The sequence below is a fragment of the Contarinia nasturtii genome, unplaced genomic scaffold, assembly GCF_009176525.2.
Source record: "Contarinia nasturtii isolate CC-2019 unplaced genomic scaffold, AAFC_CNas_1.1 Cnas_scaffold_1371, whole genome shotgun sequence".
NCBI classification, from domain to species: domain Eukaryota; kingdom Metazoa; phylum Arthropoda; class Insecta; order Diptera; family Cecidomyiidae; genus Contarinia; species Contarinia nasturtii.
In genome coordinates this window covers 1390703-1405464 of record NW_022198708.1, presented here as the reverse complement: position 1 = coordinate 1405464, position 14762 = coordinate 1390703, and the positions used below count along the sequence as shown (strand labels likewise).

Below are 14762 nucleotides of genomic sequence, written 5' to 3'. Positions count from 1 at the left end.
AGTGAGAACCTATGATACTTGACGTAACACAACATTTAAATCATAACTCGTATTCAAAAGCTTCTTATTTGCAATAAACATATGCTTTGTATTCAATGCCTTTCAGAGCACACATTTAACTGGTGCAATAAATTGCCTGTACATAAGTTATCTCTTAGTAATTGAGGACCATTGAATAAGCATTATGCGCGTATACTTGTTATGGTTTTTATTTTAATTCATTTTGAATTTGGTAATTCTTATTAATGGGAAACGATCACAAATGTTACCTTCAACAAAATCAACGTTTAATATCGTGTTAATTATTATTCAACGGATTTTGTATTGATTTAAACGAGAGAAATCGAGAAACGTTTAGACATACAACACACCCCCGACGTCACTTTGCTTACGATCTTGTGGCATACGATACATATACACCATGGGTTGAGTGTATATTGCAAGAAAGACTACAAAGATGAGAGAGAGAGAGTATGAATGTAAATGTATGTGAACGCGTAACCATTTAAAATTGAAACAGATAATTGGACACACATTCTGACTTTTCGACATTATTTATTGCTGTACCATGCTCGTATGTATATGGTTTTCGTCTGTGTCGTACTTCAAAATGCTCATTGTTCAAGTGTACTCTTGAACACAGTGACACAAATCGAGCGCACATACATGTGTTTACTGTGTATGTATGTGTGTGTGTGAAGAGAAATGCTATAAAATGGCAAGAATACAATGTGCGCTCGGAATAAAATGGTCCGCCTATTTTTGCATCATTATGCATAAAAAAAGAGACGAGAATTAAAATAAAAGAACCCAAGAATTTATCAGTCAAATAACAAAAACTCCGCCGATATATAAACACAAAAGACGGTGGAAAGACATTTTCATATATATTTTTTATTGGAGAGAGACAGTCATTATAGATTTTTGGCATACCATAAAAATGCGACGAAGATGAGAAAAAAGCATGACATAAATGTGTGTAATTAAATTTTGTTGTTCGATGACAGCCCAGCTGCAAACCGACCAATGTCTAACACGAAACAAACTAAAGCGTCAAAAAATGAGCACCAATTCTTGATATCACTTGACTAATAAGTCTATGAAAAACACTGACAAATTAAAGACAAACAAACAAAAAATACCATTGAGAACGATTCATTTTTTTCGCGGCGAATGTAAAAAACCACGACGGCGTTCGCAGTTCATTTGGATTTTATCACGTATCGTTCGAATTTCATTTTAGTTTTATTGAGTCGTGCCAATTTATAACGATCATAGAAACATTTTTAATTGTTCATCGAACTCAACACATCGATTGCAATTTTGATTTTTATTCTATGCACTCAATAAAAACAATTTATATGGCTTACGATTTCCGTTCGATTTTTGTCATAGAGTTAAAATCGGAGCAAGTAACGGGCGGTCGCATTGTGCACGATCTAAACATACACATAGCAGTTGGTAAAATGTTTTGACTGTGGTTTTATTTGCAATGTATCTGTCGCCACCCTGTTTGATGCGGCTGTTAGTTCCGCGATTCGATTTGGTAAATAATTAAGAAACAACTGTTGCCATGTGTGCGCGAGTTGATTTTCAATTTGCACACATTTTATTTTTTTTAATTCGTCGTTTACTGCAGTTTTCAATTGACTTCGGAAAGAGACCAGAGGAACACAAGTTTTATTACTTTTACATCTTCAGCGGAAACATTTAATGGATGCAAACGAAATGCAGAGAAATTGAAATTTTCATTTATATACCAACACAGAATTGTATCTGCGTGTATGTGTGCGTTTCTGCGTTTTGCATTTCAAGTGTTTTCTTCTTGGTTTTTCTCTCCATTTGGTGTGTTTTTTTTGTATATCTTTTTATGAAATTATGCAAGAGTCTGCGTTTTTTTCTCGCTTTCCAGTTAAAAATGATCAAAATAGGATGATGGCACAAAAATGAAGAAATGTGAAACAAATATCAAAAATAATGAATGAAAACGTTCGAAAGTCGATTGACGTAAAATTTGAAAATATTAAGTGATAAATTGGGTGTTGCAGTTGTTGGAAGTCAAGAATGAAACAGAAGATTGATTAGAACCTCTTTTTTAATCTTTAAAGCGTGATAATGTGATGTAACAACCAAATTTTGTCGAGCGAAATTGATGATTTTTTTTATATGGTGTTAAGTCAAATTGAATGACATTTTTTTTACAATTTAAAGGGTGGAATTCATGATTTTGAGCGAAAATCTTTCTTACGTTTTGAAAATTAAGACTCAAGATAAGGCATTCATCCAAAAAAAGATTGCTTCTCGGCTGACGCAAAGAATTTTGACAATTTGATCATGAATAATTATCGCAATTAATGGAATGAAAAATAAAACATTGACAAAGATGACATTTATAGGAATAAAAAGGAATTTTAACTGTGATATACACGAAGCAAATCCACTAACAACCAGTTCAAGTGATTTGATCGATTTAATTCAAATAAATGAATTATTTGATAATCAAGCGGAATTGTATGTTGCCCTTCAAAAAGAGGTAAAACATAACAAACAAGGCACCACATGAGCACGATTTTTAATTGGAAACCAGTTAATATTGTAATTGGAGCATAACAACTTACTGAAAAGTGATATCGTGTGAAAATAAAAATGGATGCACATAATGCATAAGCTTAATCAACTCATATTTTACACGTGTGCATTCTACTATTAGGTATTATTTGTAATTCTTCAAATTCAATATAAAATAATTGTCTGGTCATTTATAATACGAAACCAACATCTAATTCATTGTAGCGATATATAAATATTCTTCATTATTTGCGGGTAAAATTTATTTTTAAAATTTGAAAACAACCTATTCAAAACAAACCATTTATAAATAAATGTTTAGTCAAAGTTTCATTCCAGTCAGTGCCGATTGTTCTGCTTGAAGTTTAAATATCCCGACCGAACTTGAATGAATTTTTTGGTCACCAATTTTCAAATTTGCACTGTGGTGATCAGCTTTTGAGTTAACACGATTTGTATGATCAAATTATATCCAAATTTCCAATAAAATAATAAAAAAAATGGTGATTTCACTTCTTTTCTTTTGTTTATATTTCATTTTCCATTAAAAATTCATTCATACATATTTAAAACTTTGATGTACGTTAAATAAATTTTGATTTCCGCCACGTAAATCCCGGTGAGGAAAATCAACACCATAGAGTATAGTAGATCTTTACCCAAGCTGTAAAAAATGTCACCATAATTATTAAGCTGCATACACCGTTTAGTGCAGCGCGCGTTTAATGATGTTTCCTTCTTTTTTTTTAAACAACAACGTCTTATCTGAATATATGAACGAATAGCAAGAGGCGACGGGGCACGCACGAGACCAACGCATTATTTCCTTTCATTCGAAGCCAAGAAAATCTACTAACGACAATGCTCCTCGCTTTGCCTATGCCAACGACACATTCAATGCTGAGACTTAATCATTTCAAGTTGCAAAATGAGACAGATGTGCGGAAAAGATGTAGACAAACGAACCACACACACATATATATAAATGAAAAAGATGATTGCTGGTGTATATTGAAGTGCAGAAAAAAACGACACTATTTTCAATTCATTGCACTTGAACCACAATTTAACATTCAAACTACATCGAAAATAGAATCGCAAAACCTAATTTCAGACAAGCTGTATTTTAAAAATACATGAACATTTGAACACATTCACTACAAGATGAATGGATAAGATCAGCTGGTATAACATTAATAAATACATACCGCCTTTTTGAACGACATTGTCCTTATATATTCGATTAATAGCGCTGTGCAGAAGTGAATTTGGCATTTTCGATCGTCAAAACTAACTAAAAATTCGATTCGAATAATTCCAGAAATCTTGAATCAAGAACTTGATTTTTTTTAAATTCGTTTTTAAGCTTTTTTAATATTCCGGAAATGATCACTTACCTATTTGATACCATCGAAATACTTATCTTTATTTATCCAAGGTGGTTAGATTCCTTAAGTCATTTTCATCATTGGTGGAATAGAATGTAGCAAATCTTTCATTTCCTTACCTTTACTTATCCACTCTGACAGATTTTCCATGAAGTTCGTTGCTCATGTTTGCCTCAGAAATGATTTTTTTCAAGCAAGTCATAGTGAATACTACCTGCATGTTTTTTTTTTCACCATAAATGTAAAAAAATCCATAAGCACCCGTCACTTGCATTTCCCATCCAAATTGCATTTTAATAAACAAAGTGAATAGTAAATTTTTGGACGGAATCAAAAATGAGTTATTGTAACTGCTGTAATTGATTTTGTAAAAGTAATATCGAAATTGGATGTTTTAATTAGAGAAAATTCGTTGGGTGAGACTGACTTTCTTGAGGCCCATTAAATTTAATTTCGATATGCCCAAACGAGAAGGCGAAGAAAAGAGCGAAAAGGACACAAAATAAACGAAAATTGGCTCAGGAATCTGCCGAGAGATACATGGATTTGTTATGGGTTTTAATAACATATTTTTTCATCTGCTGTCGAATGGGACGTTTCTTCCGTCTCAAATTACCAAATTCAAATACACACAAAAATGCTCATCTGAATGTGTTGAGTGTAATGGCATATACTAATCATACTAGATCACAAAGAAACAAGCGAAAGATGCTACTAAATTAGTATTCTCTCATATGTATTAGTAGTACTAATACATATGAGAGAACCGATTCGGTAAGACAGAGACAGCATAGACTCTCGATGCGAGGTAGTAAGACACAATTTTTGTTTTCTGTAATTCTTTCTATTTCATTTAATTTATATACAAAAAAATAAAGCATACATTTTCTTTGTCATCATATTGGTTACTAAAATACAAACTAAACGATCCTAAACACTGTATACATTATTCTAAATATTCTGGAATTGTTTGGAGTTGCGCGTTTGTGTTCATTTTATAAAATTGTAATATATCATTTGAGATAAAACGCATTTGGATTAGAAAAAAAATGGCTCAAAAAGTTTGTGAGTTGTGAATTCGGAGGCAAAATAAGAATGAATTTTAGTTAGTGGATTTCGTTTTTTTTTCGTGCTGATCAAATGCTTTGAAATAGAGAGAGAGAGAGATGACGAGCAATTTAAATATGCGCGCAATTTTTCGATTGAGATCAACTGTTATATATCTGATTCCAATCTAGAATATGAGAACGATATGAATGATTTCGTTTGCATCACATCTTATATCGCTCCGAACCGAGGGGAAAAAACACCATTTCTCTTCTTTTGACGCATCACTAATGACTATTCGATTCAAGTTAAGATTAACTGACTGTCTTAATCTACATGAAAACTTAAACCGCGCACTTGAAATCGCTTCATTAACAACAACAACAAATTCTTATTTCTCAAATGATTCTCATTTTAATCGTACATTGTGTATATATCATTGAAAATGGATTTTTGTTCACATTATTATCGTATATTTCATCTTAAAAATGGTACTCATTTTATCTATATCATATATTTTAATACTGAATATAATCTCTATAATAGACGCTAAACATTTATTTTTGTGCGTGTTTCTTTGTTCGATATATAGTAACACGATTTTACTTTGATGTATATTTTTTACCGTTTTTGTTTGCGAATGTGTGAAATGTTGGTTTGAGTTAAGTTGATTGTGCATCGGAATTTTATGTTTTACCGGTATTCAATTCGCCCTCCATACGCCATACGCTGAAACATCGGCTTAACTCCTCCTGTGATGGCCATGCCGACGACTCATTTTCCATTGACTTTAAAAACGTAATTTCATTGCTGGTTATCACTTCGTACAGGAAATCTATGTAGCTACAAAGTTTTTTTTTTTGAACGCAGCAGAAAAAAGAATAGAAGAACAAAGTTTGTGTGTGATTAATTTTTTTAATTTTTTTTTTTTCAATTTTATTATATGTATCAAAGTGACAAACAAAATGTCATGATAATTGCTTAAAGGAATATATGGCATCTCTTTGATGTGCACCTAATTCAATTCATGGAAGTGGAAAATATAAAAAATCAGTGTGCATATCTCTCCCCCCTCTCTCATTCTCACTCTTGGTTTTTGATGTTCAATTTTTGTCTTTCGAATGTGCGGTCGCAAATCTCCAGTCCAATAAATGAACATTTAACGACGGCAAAATGAAAACTGGCCCATAAAACGAATGCCAAGCAATGTACGAAATGACTTCTTGGTATTTGGGCTCTGAAACGAGTGACACTTCAAAAGAGATGCTCATCAAATGAAATGTAACGTACATTATTATCCAAAACAGTCAGAACTTCATCGACTTAACACAAAGATCTATCAGAGTTGTTGTTCCGGTCCACAGATCAATTTGACGAAACATTTTTCAAACAAAGCCATTCATTTGAGACTTCATTTTCAGCCATGCAATTTTTATAACATTTCAATGTTTGTTTGTTTTATCATATACATTTCTTTCGTTTTCTTTCGGCCGTTGTTTGATTCATTTCTCTTAATTTTGCGCAAAAAAAAGTAACAACAAAAAATTCTAACGTCTGAAATGAATTCTGTCGCGACGCCAGAACTAGATTGCATTCATTGGCCGTCAATCTTTCGACGCTGATCTTGGGTCTATCCATCATATAACAATGGTTCTTGATGTATTTTTATGATGCAACGCCACCGCCGCCGCCAATCTCGCTCTCTCATTGCAAATTCTTGCCCATTTTACTCCGGCCGAAAATGAAAGGCGCCCATTATTCACAACCATTTGAGCATTTAATTTCGTTTTATTTCTGAACTCTTTTATATATAGTATTATTTTTCTTTTTGTGTAAAGACTTCGGAGCTTTGTTCTTTTGTGAGTGTATGGTTTTTTTTACTGCAAAAATAACATCTCGAATTCTCTCTTGGGCGAATTGATTGTGTATGTAATACAAACGAACATTCTCGCCGATTGCAGATCGCTAATTGAAATTGAAATCATTCATTAAATTATTTAATTGGGTTAAATGCAGCAGCGCCTACAAATAGGCGAATTCATTTCGATTTATTCCACACACAAATTGAATCTGGCACAATACATTGTACATGTACATTCACATTCACCGATCGATTTTGCGATAATAATGATTTCTATTTAACTTACAAAATCGAGACAGAAACAGATTCAAATGTCAAATTAAGAAAACTCATGTCAAATCAATCGAAATCACGATGCACACTTTTTAGATGCATATTTTTCAAATTCAATCAACTCAACGAAGTTTTTGATTCGAAAATGCATTGGTGGACAACTTTAAAGGATTGAATGAAATGAATTGGTGATTAAGATTTCCCTCACACTCTTTCGCATTCTCTATTTTTTCTTCCTTTTCTCCAAAATCGTTCATTTTAACCATTAAAAGCCGTTTGTATTGTAGTTTCAACGTTTTAAAAAAAGACGTCAAAGTTTGAATGCTAACAAATCGATATTGACAAATCGTTTTCTTACGAAATTCCGGATTTTTCTCTTCAAAAACATTTTTCAAGCACAATTTTCGTAAAGAACTGCTTTTTCTTCAGAAAAGTCGTTTCAGTTCAGAGTAGTCGTTTAGAACTGTTGAAATTTTCTTAGTTCATTTTCCAAAATAAATCCTCTTCGAAATACATTCAAATGCTTAATTTTGAAAAGGAAAAATCTCAAAAACGTGGCCAAATTCATTATAAAGTGAAATTCGATGGAAAACAACAACATAAATCGTCTAGCCTTAAATTGGTTGATGCTTAACACTTTTCAAACATCCTCGTTCATTTTTATTTTGCTCCGCGCACAAAAAAAAAATGAAAAGAAAGAGGGGGAAAGAGAGATATACGAAGAAAAAGAAAAGAAGGAAAAAAAAGCGACAAAAAGATAATTCTAGTTCAAACGTAATAGAAAATTTGTGAGCTGTGAACGAATGTTGTGCGTGGATAGAGTTCAACATTTTTGTTCATCGGTTGAATCATAATTGGTGCGAGAGTAAAAAAAAACTGAAAATCAATCATGATGCATGATCATCATTTCTGGTAGTGCTTCCAAAAAACAACAAAAATTTCACTAATTTTATTTATGATGATGGTGTTCATTTTATTTTTCTCTGTCTCTTTTCGAAATAAGCCAAAAATCCATGGCTATGTATGTCTCACGAGACTATCATAAATATAATTTAACCAGAAGCGAAAAAATGAAACATCTCTTTTTTTATTCGAAGAAGATGGAAAAAAACACAACATCGGAAAACACTTAACTAATGAAAATGCCACTGAACATATAACAGTAAATGTAAAACAAAAGTGCAAACTGCATTCGAGTGTTTATTAGAAAAAATAGAATTTTCGGCCCACAGAGAGAAAGTGGCGATGAAGTGGAAGGGTGTTGAATGAATTATGATATAAAACTTAAGTGGCTTTCATTTTGTTGGTTTTTTTGTGTTTCTCCCTTGTTTCGGTCCGAAAAACATATTTTTTGTATGGATTTAATTTTTTGATTTTGAACACGGCGAAAGAAATTTTCAAGAGCAGTCGAAGAAAGATCAACTTATCTGCAATTGTCAAGTGGCTGATAATGGAGTGTCTGATATTTCTTCTTTATTTCATGCCTTTTATAATTTATAAGACATATTCAATGCCAAAGCCTCCACAACGCACGTCAATTTTCATCGTGCCAATCGCCATAGGCCCGAAAAACTACACTCGATGAGTGTTTCAGTGGATAAAACCTTAAATTACAAAATGCACTCTAATCGATAAATGATCAAGATATAAATTATTTCAATTTAAAGATCCATCTGATCCATCAAATTTATGCAAAAAAGACTCATTCTCTTTCTATTTCTCTCTTACTAAAGAAAACAACGAGTAACCTCATTACGTCACCATGATCACATTTATTACAACATTAACATTTGGATTCAGTTTATTCGTTCTGTTCCCATCGTTTAAAATGTTCCATTGTTTCGCATACGCTTCATTAAAAAAAAAACTAGCAGCAAGAGCATTCTTTTATGATTTTCCAAAGCCTTGTCCGAAAGTATTTTAAAAAGGAACATGCTAAAAATGTCCCGAAAAGTCGTTTCAGGCAAAAGGTATGTAAATTTCATTCATGCAATGAACTGAAAAAAAAAACCATGGGAAAATCCGGCACGCTTCTTTTATTGTTGTTATTACAGCGGGAATTTACCGCACCAAAGACAGGGATATAGACGCCAACTAATAAAATTTTACTCATAAGAGAAAAATCCCATGAACAACAATAATAACATCATAAACAAAGAGACAAAACAGCATATTTATGAAATAAATTACCGTGAAAATCCGGCAGTCATAAAAGTGATCGTTTGACTGTGCTGGAAACAAATGGGAAGTCACCAAAGCACAATGTGTGAATGAAAAGAGTGTATATGCGAGAGAGAGAGAGAGAGATCGAGATAAAGAGAAGAAGAAGTGTGACAATGTAATGGAATATATAGGTGTGTGTTTTTATTTTGGTTTCGGGGGAGGTGTGAGTCATAAAAGCAGCTTAAAAAAATTATGTGCTGTGGTGTGATTTTTCTTACCTGGATGCCAATTTGAGTGTTTGGATTTTACTGAGTTTATCACTAGGTAATGTTGGAATGATTTTTCTCAACGATGCAAATGCTTCGTTCAAACTTTGGGTACGTTGTCGTTCTCGTACATTGGCCATAACGCGTTGCGACTGCAAATCATCGTATGATGTTTCCTTCATTTGTTTTTTTCGATTGCGCACTTTGTATTTGCGAATTTTGCCCAGTGCATTTGGATTGGACGCATTTGGCGATGTGGGCGTTTTTGGTGCGTCTATCGCTGTTATCGCTGTGAATGAATCACTTTCTTTGGGAATTTTCGCATTTGGACAATCATTTTTCAATTTTGAGCGATTATTTTTTCGTTTCTTTGTATTACCGCCCTTGCTCTTTCCATCAAATTGATTGTGCACCTCAATATTATTATTATTATTGTTGTTGATGCTATTATTATTGTTTAGCAAATTGATTTGTGGCATTGTATTAATATCGGAAAATGGATTTGTACTTGATCTCATTTGCATATCAACTTGTGCAGAGCAATCGGGTGACAAATGTTGATGATTGTATTGCGGCTGTTGCTGCTGCTGATGATGATGTTGTTGTTGTTGTTGTTGTTGTTGTCCGTTACAATTGCCGTAATACATATTTGGATTTGTTTGAATGCCGCCCATGGAATAGTCATCGGATGTGTACATAATGGTGTTATTGTTGATTGAATTGCCATTGAGATTGGCCAAATCGGATGGCAACTCAGACATTGTATAGTAAAGACCGTATTCTTTGGCTTTTGGTTTTGCCGTTGCCGTTTTAACTTCGATCAACGTTCGTGGCGGATGAATGGTGAGCTGTGAATCAAAATTGCATAATGCATTTGGAATGGGCACTGTATTTAACGATTGAGTTTCATCTGATTGTGAATCGGTCGGTGTGACTACACTACGGCCGCAACTTGAAGCTGGCGATCGATAATTTATATCATAATCGGGCTGCTCAATTTTTATCGATTGCAAACCAAAATCGTTATGACTATTATTCGTATAATTTTGTGTATTCAGTTTTAATAGAAGATGCTCTTTTGTAAAATGTGACTGTTGCAGTAGCTGAGACGATGATTGATGCTGCAATGCTTGTTGATTGATCGTTTGATTGTGATGACTGTGATACAAATTGTGCGAATGATACGAATGATTTTCAATTTCATTATGACCTATTGGATTTAATTGGAAAAACGATTATTAATTTAAAAAAAAAACGGAATTAGACGAAATAGGAAATTGAACGAAAAAAAGAGGAAGCGAATTGTTTTGTGAAAATGTTCATTTATCTTATCAAAAATGAAATGAAAATATGTTTTTTCTCCTTTTCTTTATATAAAATATCCAGTGACGATTTTGGTTCAAAAATCTTCCATATTTCCGAATATTGATACATTTTGACTAGGAGGTAGACACGTGAAATAGGATTAGACTTTTAGTGTAACAAATCGAAAAATTGAAATGGAACAGACAATTCAGTAGCTGGATTCACACGGATTCACTAATCTCATGTATGGAATAGCAAAAATTCGTTAGATTCAATGTTTTTGTAGTCAATAGTACAGAATTTCATTAAAGCATTGAATTTGGCAAAATGTGACATTATATTTGACAATGAAATGACGGATTAGTGGAAAAGTGGGTCTAGTGTTGGAATCATGGTTTAATAGTTTGTGTCTCCCCTCTAGAATTTTAAGTAGTGAACAATAACTTCACTTTCTGTGAATATTCATGAATATTCGTGATTATCGTAAATACGCAAAATGGCTGCAAATGGTACAAATGCAAATGTCATTTAGTGGAACGTCATTTGTAAAATCACACAGGCTTACTATAAGAATATTAATTCCCTTGTGGAAAAAAAAATGACTGACTGACTATAAATTAAGTCAATTTTAATCACTTTTATTCGGTTAAAATTACCAATAGATGATTGAAATCGAATATAGTCGGTTATGTTCCGTAGTTAACTATGATCACAATCGACATTTCTCAACTCAAGTTACATGAAGACGCATATAGTCACTTACATTAACTTTAACTGGCTGAAATATCAGCCATTTTTGTCCCAAATTAGTCAATTTATAGTCGACTATGAAGTCGAAATATTTCCACAAGGGTTACACACCACTTTTGAAGTTCTTCACCCACATTTTTTTTTTGTCAAAGAAATATAAATTTTTAGCCTGAAAATTGATTTTATACAATAATAACATGATTATCAATTTTATTTTGTGTTGTATGCGTTTCAAATTGCTGCTGTATAATTACAAAAAACTACGATAATCACGAATATTTTTAATATTTGTGGCCATATACCAAATTCATACAAAACTGTGTTTATTTGATGTTTTTTTCGAGTTTCGAGCCCCTGACTTTTTCCCCTTTTCTTTATATAAAATATCCAGTGACGATTTTGGTTGAAAATTCAGAAAAATGTTAATGGTAGCTTGTGCATTATGTGAATTTATTCTATTATTTGAGCTAAGAGATATTATCTATTCGCGAATGGACAAAATTTATTAATTGTAGAATAAAGTCGTCATTTTAGTAAAATAATTCAAGCAATTCGCGTATAATTCGTAATCTATTCGCAAAAAGTTATCACAATTTGATACATACAAAACATAGAAATTTTGCGAATTCTCTCACGTTCATTGCAAATTGTTTTTTTAAATCGCAACTTTACTGGCCCATCGCTTACAAATTATTTTGCATAGAATTCACAAAATATCGAATATCACTATGTTCTGATCGAGATCCGATCCCCTAGTATTTGAGTGTTGTCCTTCAATTTATAACTTTTATAATTCATTTGCATACAAAATACCTAGAATGTTGTTTCCGTTTTGAATGATATTGTGATTGCTTATATCCAAAATTAATTTGGGAGAACACGCTCGAACTATTGTGGTGGTTGACATAATGAATTTTTTCAAAATAATTTTCCGTTTTTACACTTTCACAAATGATTTTTTTTTGTTTTGATCAATGTTTCAATGTTTTTTCCTAGTAAGCAAATAACAAAGGAATCACAAAAGAGTCGTCTCACATAAATTCATATCAATTTAGCACTACGCACAAATAAGCATTTCGCAGGAGACGAGCATCACTCTCGTTTGAGATCCACGAAAATACTGAGGCAGTTAGAACATTTCTCGAGCATCGAGCACACACAACACAGATGCACAATACAAATAAATTTTCTCTATGTTCGATCTTCAAATGAGTCGGTCTTTCTCACTCTATGGAAAACACATACACGCCATGATCGTCGACTGAGGAAAACAGCCGTTTTTTTTCTTCTTGTCTCATTCTTCTCCGCATTGCCACTACGTTGTCGTTTGTGCTTTATGAGTTGCGTCGATGACTTCGGAAGCTGTCGCCGATTGCTCTTTTTTACGATTTTTCATTATATATTCAACGCATCGGGCTCGAGGCATTTTTAAAAATACATCTCTTTCCGTTTATTCGTTTAAAACAATAACGGTTTCGCATCTTCCTTTTCTTATAGTTTTTGGTATTTACTTTTTCATCGTTTTTCGGTGTTGTACATTTTAAATGTAAATGGTTCTCCTTCGGTTTCTTTCTTTCTCTTTCCCTTTCTGTCTTCACTGAAATGTGAATGTCTCTGTATGCGTACATTTTTCTTGTTGTATTTTCTTTTCGTTACTTTACCTCCTATTTGCTCGATTTCTCTTTCCAAATCGACAAGATTTTTTGACTCAAAAACCATTCACTATTTTGTTTTCAAACATTTTTTTTTTTTCATTTACTTAGGAAAATGTATTGGTATGATTAGCTGTATTGAAATGCTTCGCAAGCAAAGCAGCCACCGCATTGCGCAAACAAAATGATGAAAATAATTTTCCAATAAAAATGTCCAACTGATATATATTTTGATGGAAATTCTTTAAATTGATTATTACCGTGAAAAATGTGAGTTTGCAACAACATTGAAATGGTGAAATTGGTCACATCATTATGAGTTTATTTGTGTTTTTAACATTTGAAAAAAAAAAAGTTTGTCTCCTTCTCGGTCATTTCTCTTTCATTATTTCCAATTAGTTTTCGTATTTTTCCTTCATGTCAATGATTTGTGGTTGATGTGTCAGTGGGATTTTTTCTCGATTTCAGGCAACTCTCGCTTGATCAGAACATGTTACATTCGGTGGAACGATGTCGTATGTGTATGTGTGTTTTGTAATTTGAGACGGAAAAACATCCCATTCGACAGCAGATGAAGAAATATGTTATTAAAACCCATAACAAATCCATGTATCTCTCGGTAGAATTCTAGTCCAATTTTCGTTTATTCTGTGCCCTTTCTCGCTCTTTTGTTCGACTTCTCATTTGGGCATATCGAAATTAAATTTAATGGGCCTCAAAAGTCAGTCAACGAATTTCCTCTAATTAAAATATTCAATTTCTAATTTATGAAAATCAATTACATTGGCAACTAGAATAACTCATTTTTGATTTCGTCCAATAATTTGCTATTGACTCTGTGCATTAAAGTTTGGAACTTCAGAAAATCCAAAATTTAAATAGATTTTTATCAGATCGTTATTGTCATGGTTCATTGAAATACAGCAAAAATATAGCAAAAAACTGTGGGACGGTTTTAACTTTTTTGCGTTTTTGTTTTTGTACTTGTGTACAAATTTCAGCAGATAATAGATGGGGAATTTCGGAAAGCATTTGATAACTTGGAGCAATGATGAACCAAATTTGCCAAAATAAAAGTATTTAAAAACACATGATGTAATACTTCATAATCATGCGTCGTGCATCCATAGGCACATACTGACAGAAGCAACGAAAAATGTGACTATCAGCGCCATGTACTTTATGGTGAAGAAATGTGTGAACAATCAAAGCGCTATTTGTGAAAATAACACAATTTGATGTTTACAACCACCAACGCTTACACATTTTGCCATTAGAGTACATGACGCCAATAGTCATGTGCATCATCATTTCAATTCAAAAGATTTTTATATCGATCGCTGATAACTTGTCACAAATTACTAAAAACAAATCAAACTCACATTTCGCAATCGTTTAACAGAAAGAGTTAACTTCAATTTAAAATAGTCTGAAAACGAATTTACTGCCACCAATATGTTATTTAGATTATCATCTCTTCACGCCCGTT

At 32.7% G+C, this 14762-nt stretch overlaps 1 protein-coding gene across 1 annotated transcript; it reads right to left on the bottom strand.

The window, feature by feature from the left end:
- Positions 1-4901: 4901 nt before the first annotated feature.
- LOC116345786 (protein twist) lies at positions 4902-12723 on the bottom strand. The gene is made up of 3 exons (XM_031775468.1): positions 12435-12723; positions 9579-10776; positions 4902-5846 (listed from the first exon to the last, which is right to left on the bottom strand). The coding sequence occupies exons 1-3, from the start codon at positions 12526-12528 to the stop codon at positions 5690-5692; spliced, it is 1449 nt and encodes a 482-aa protein (XP_031631328.1). The 5' UTR covers positions 12529-12723; the 3' UTR covers positions 4902-5689.
- Positions 12724-14762: the final 2039 nt, after the last annotated feature.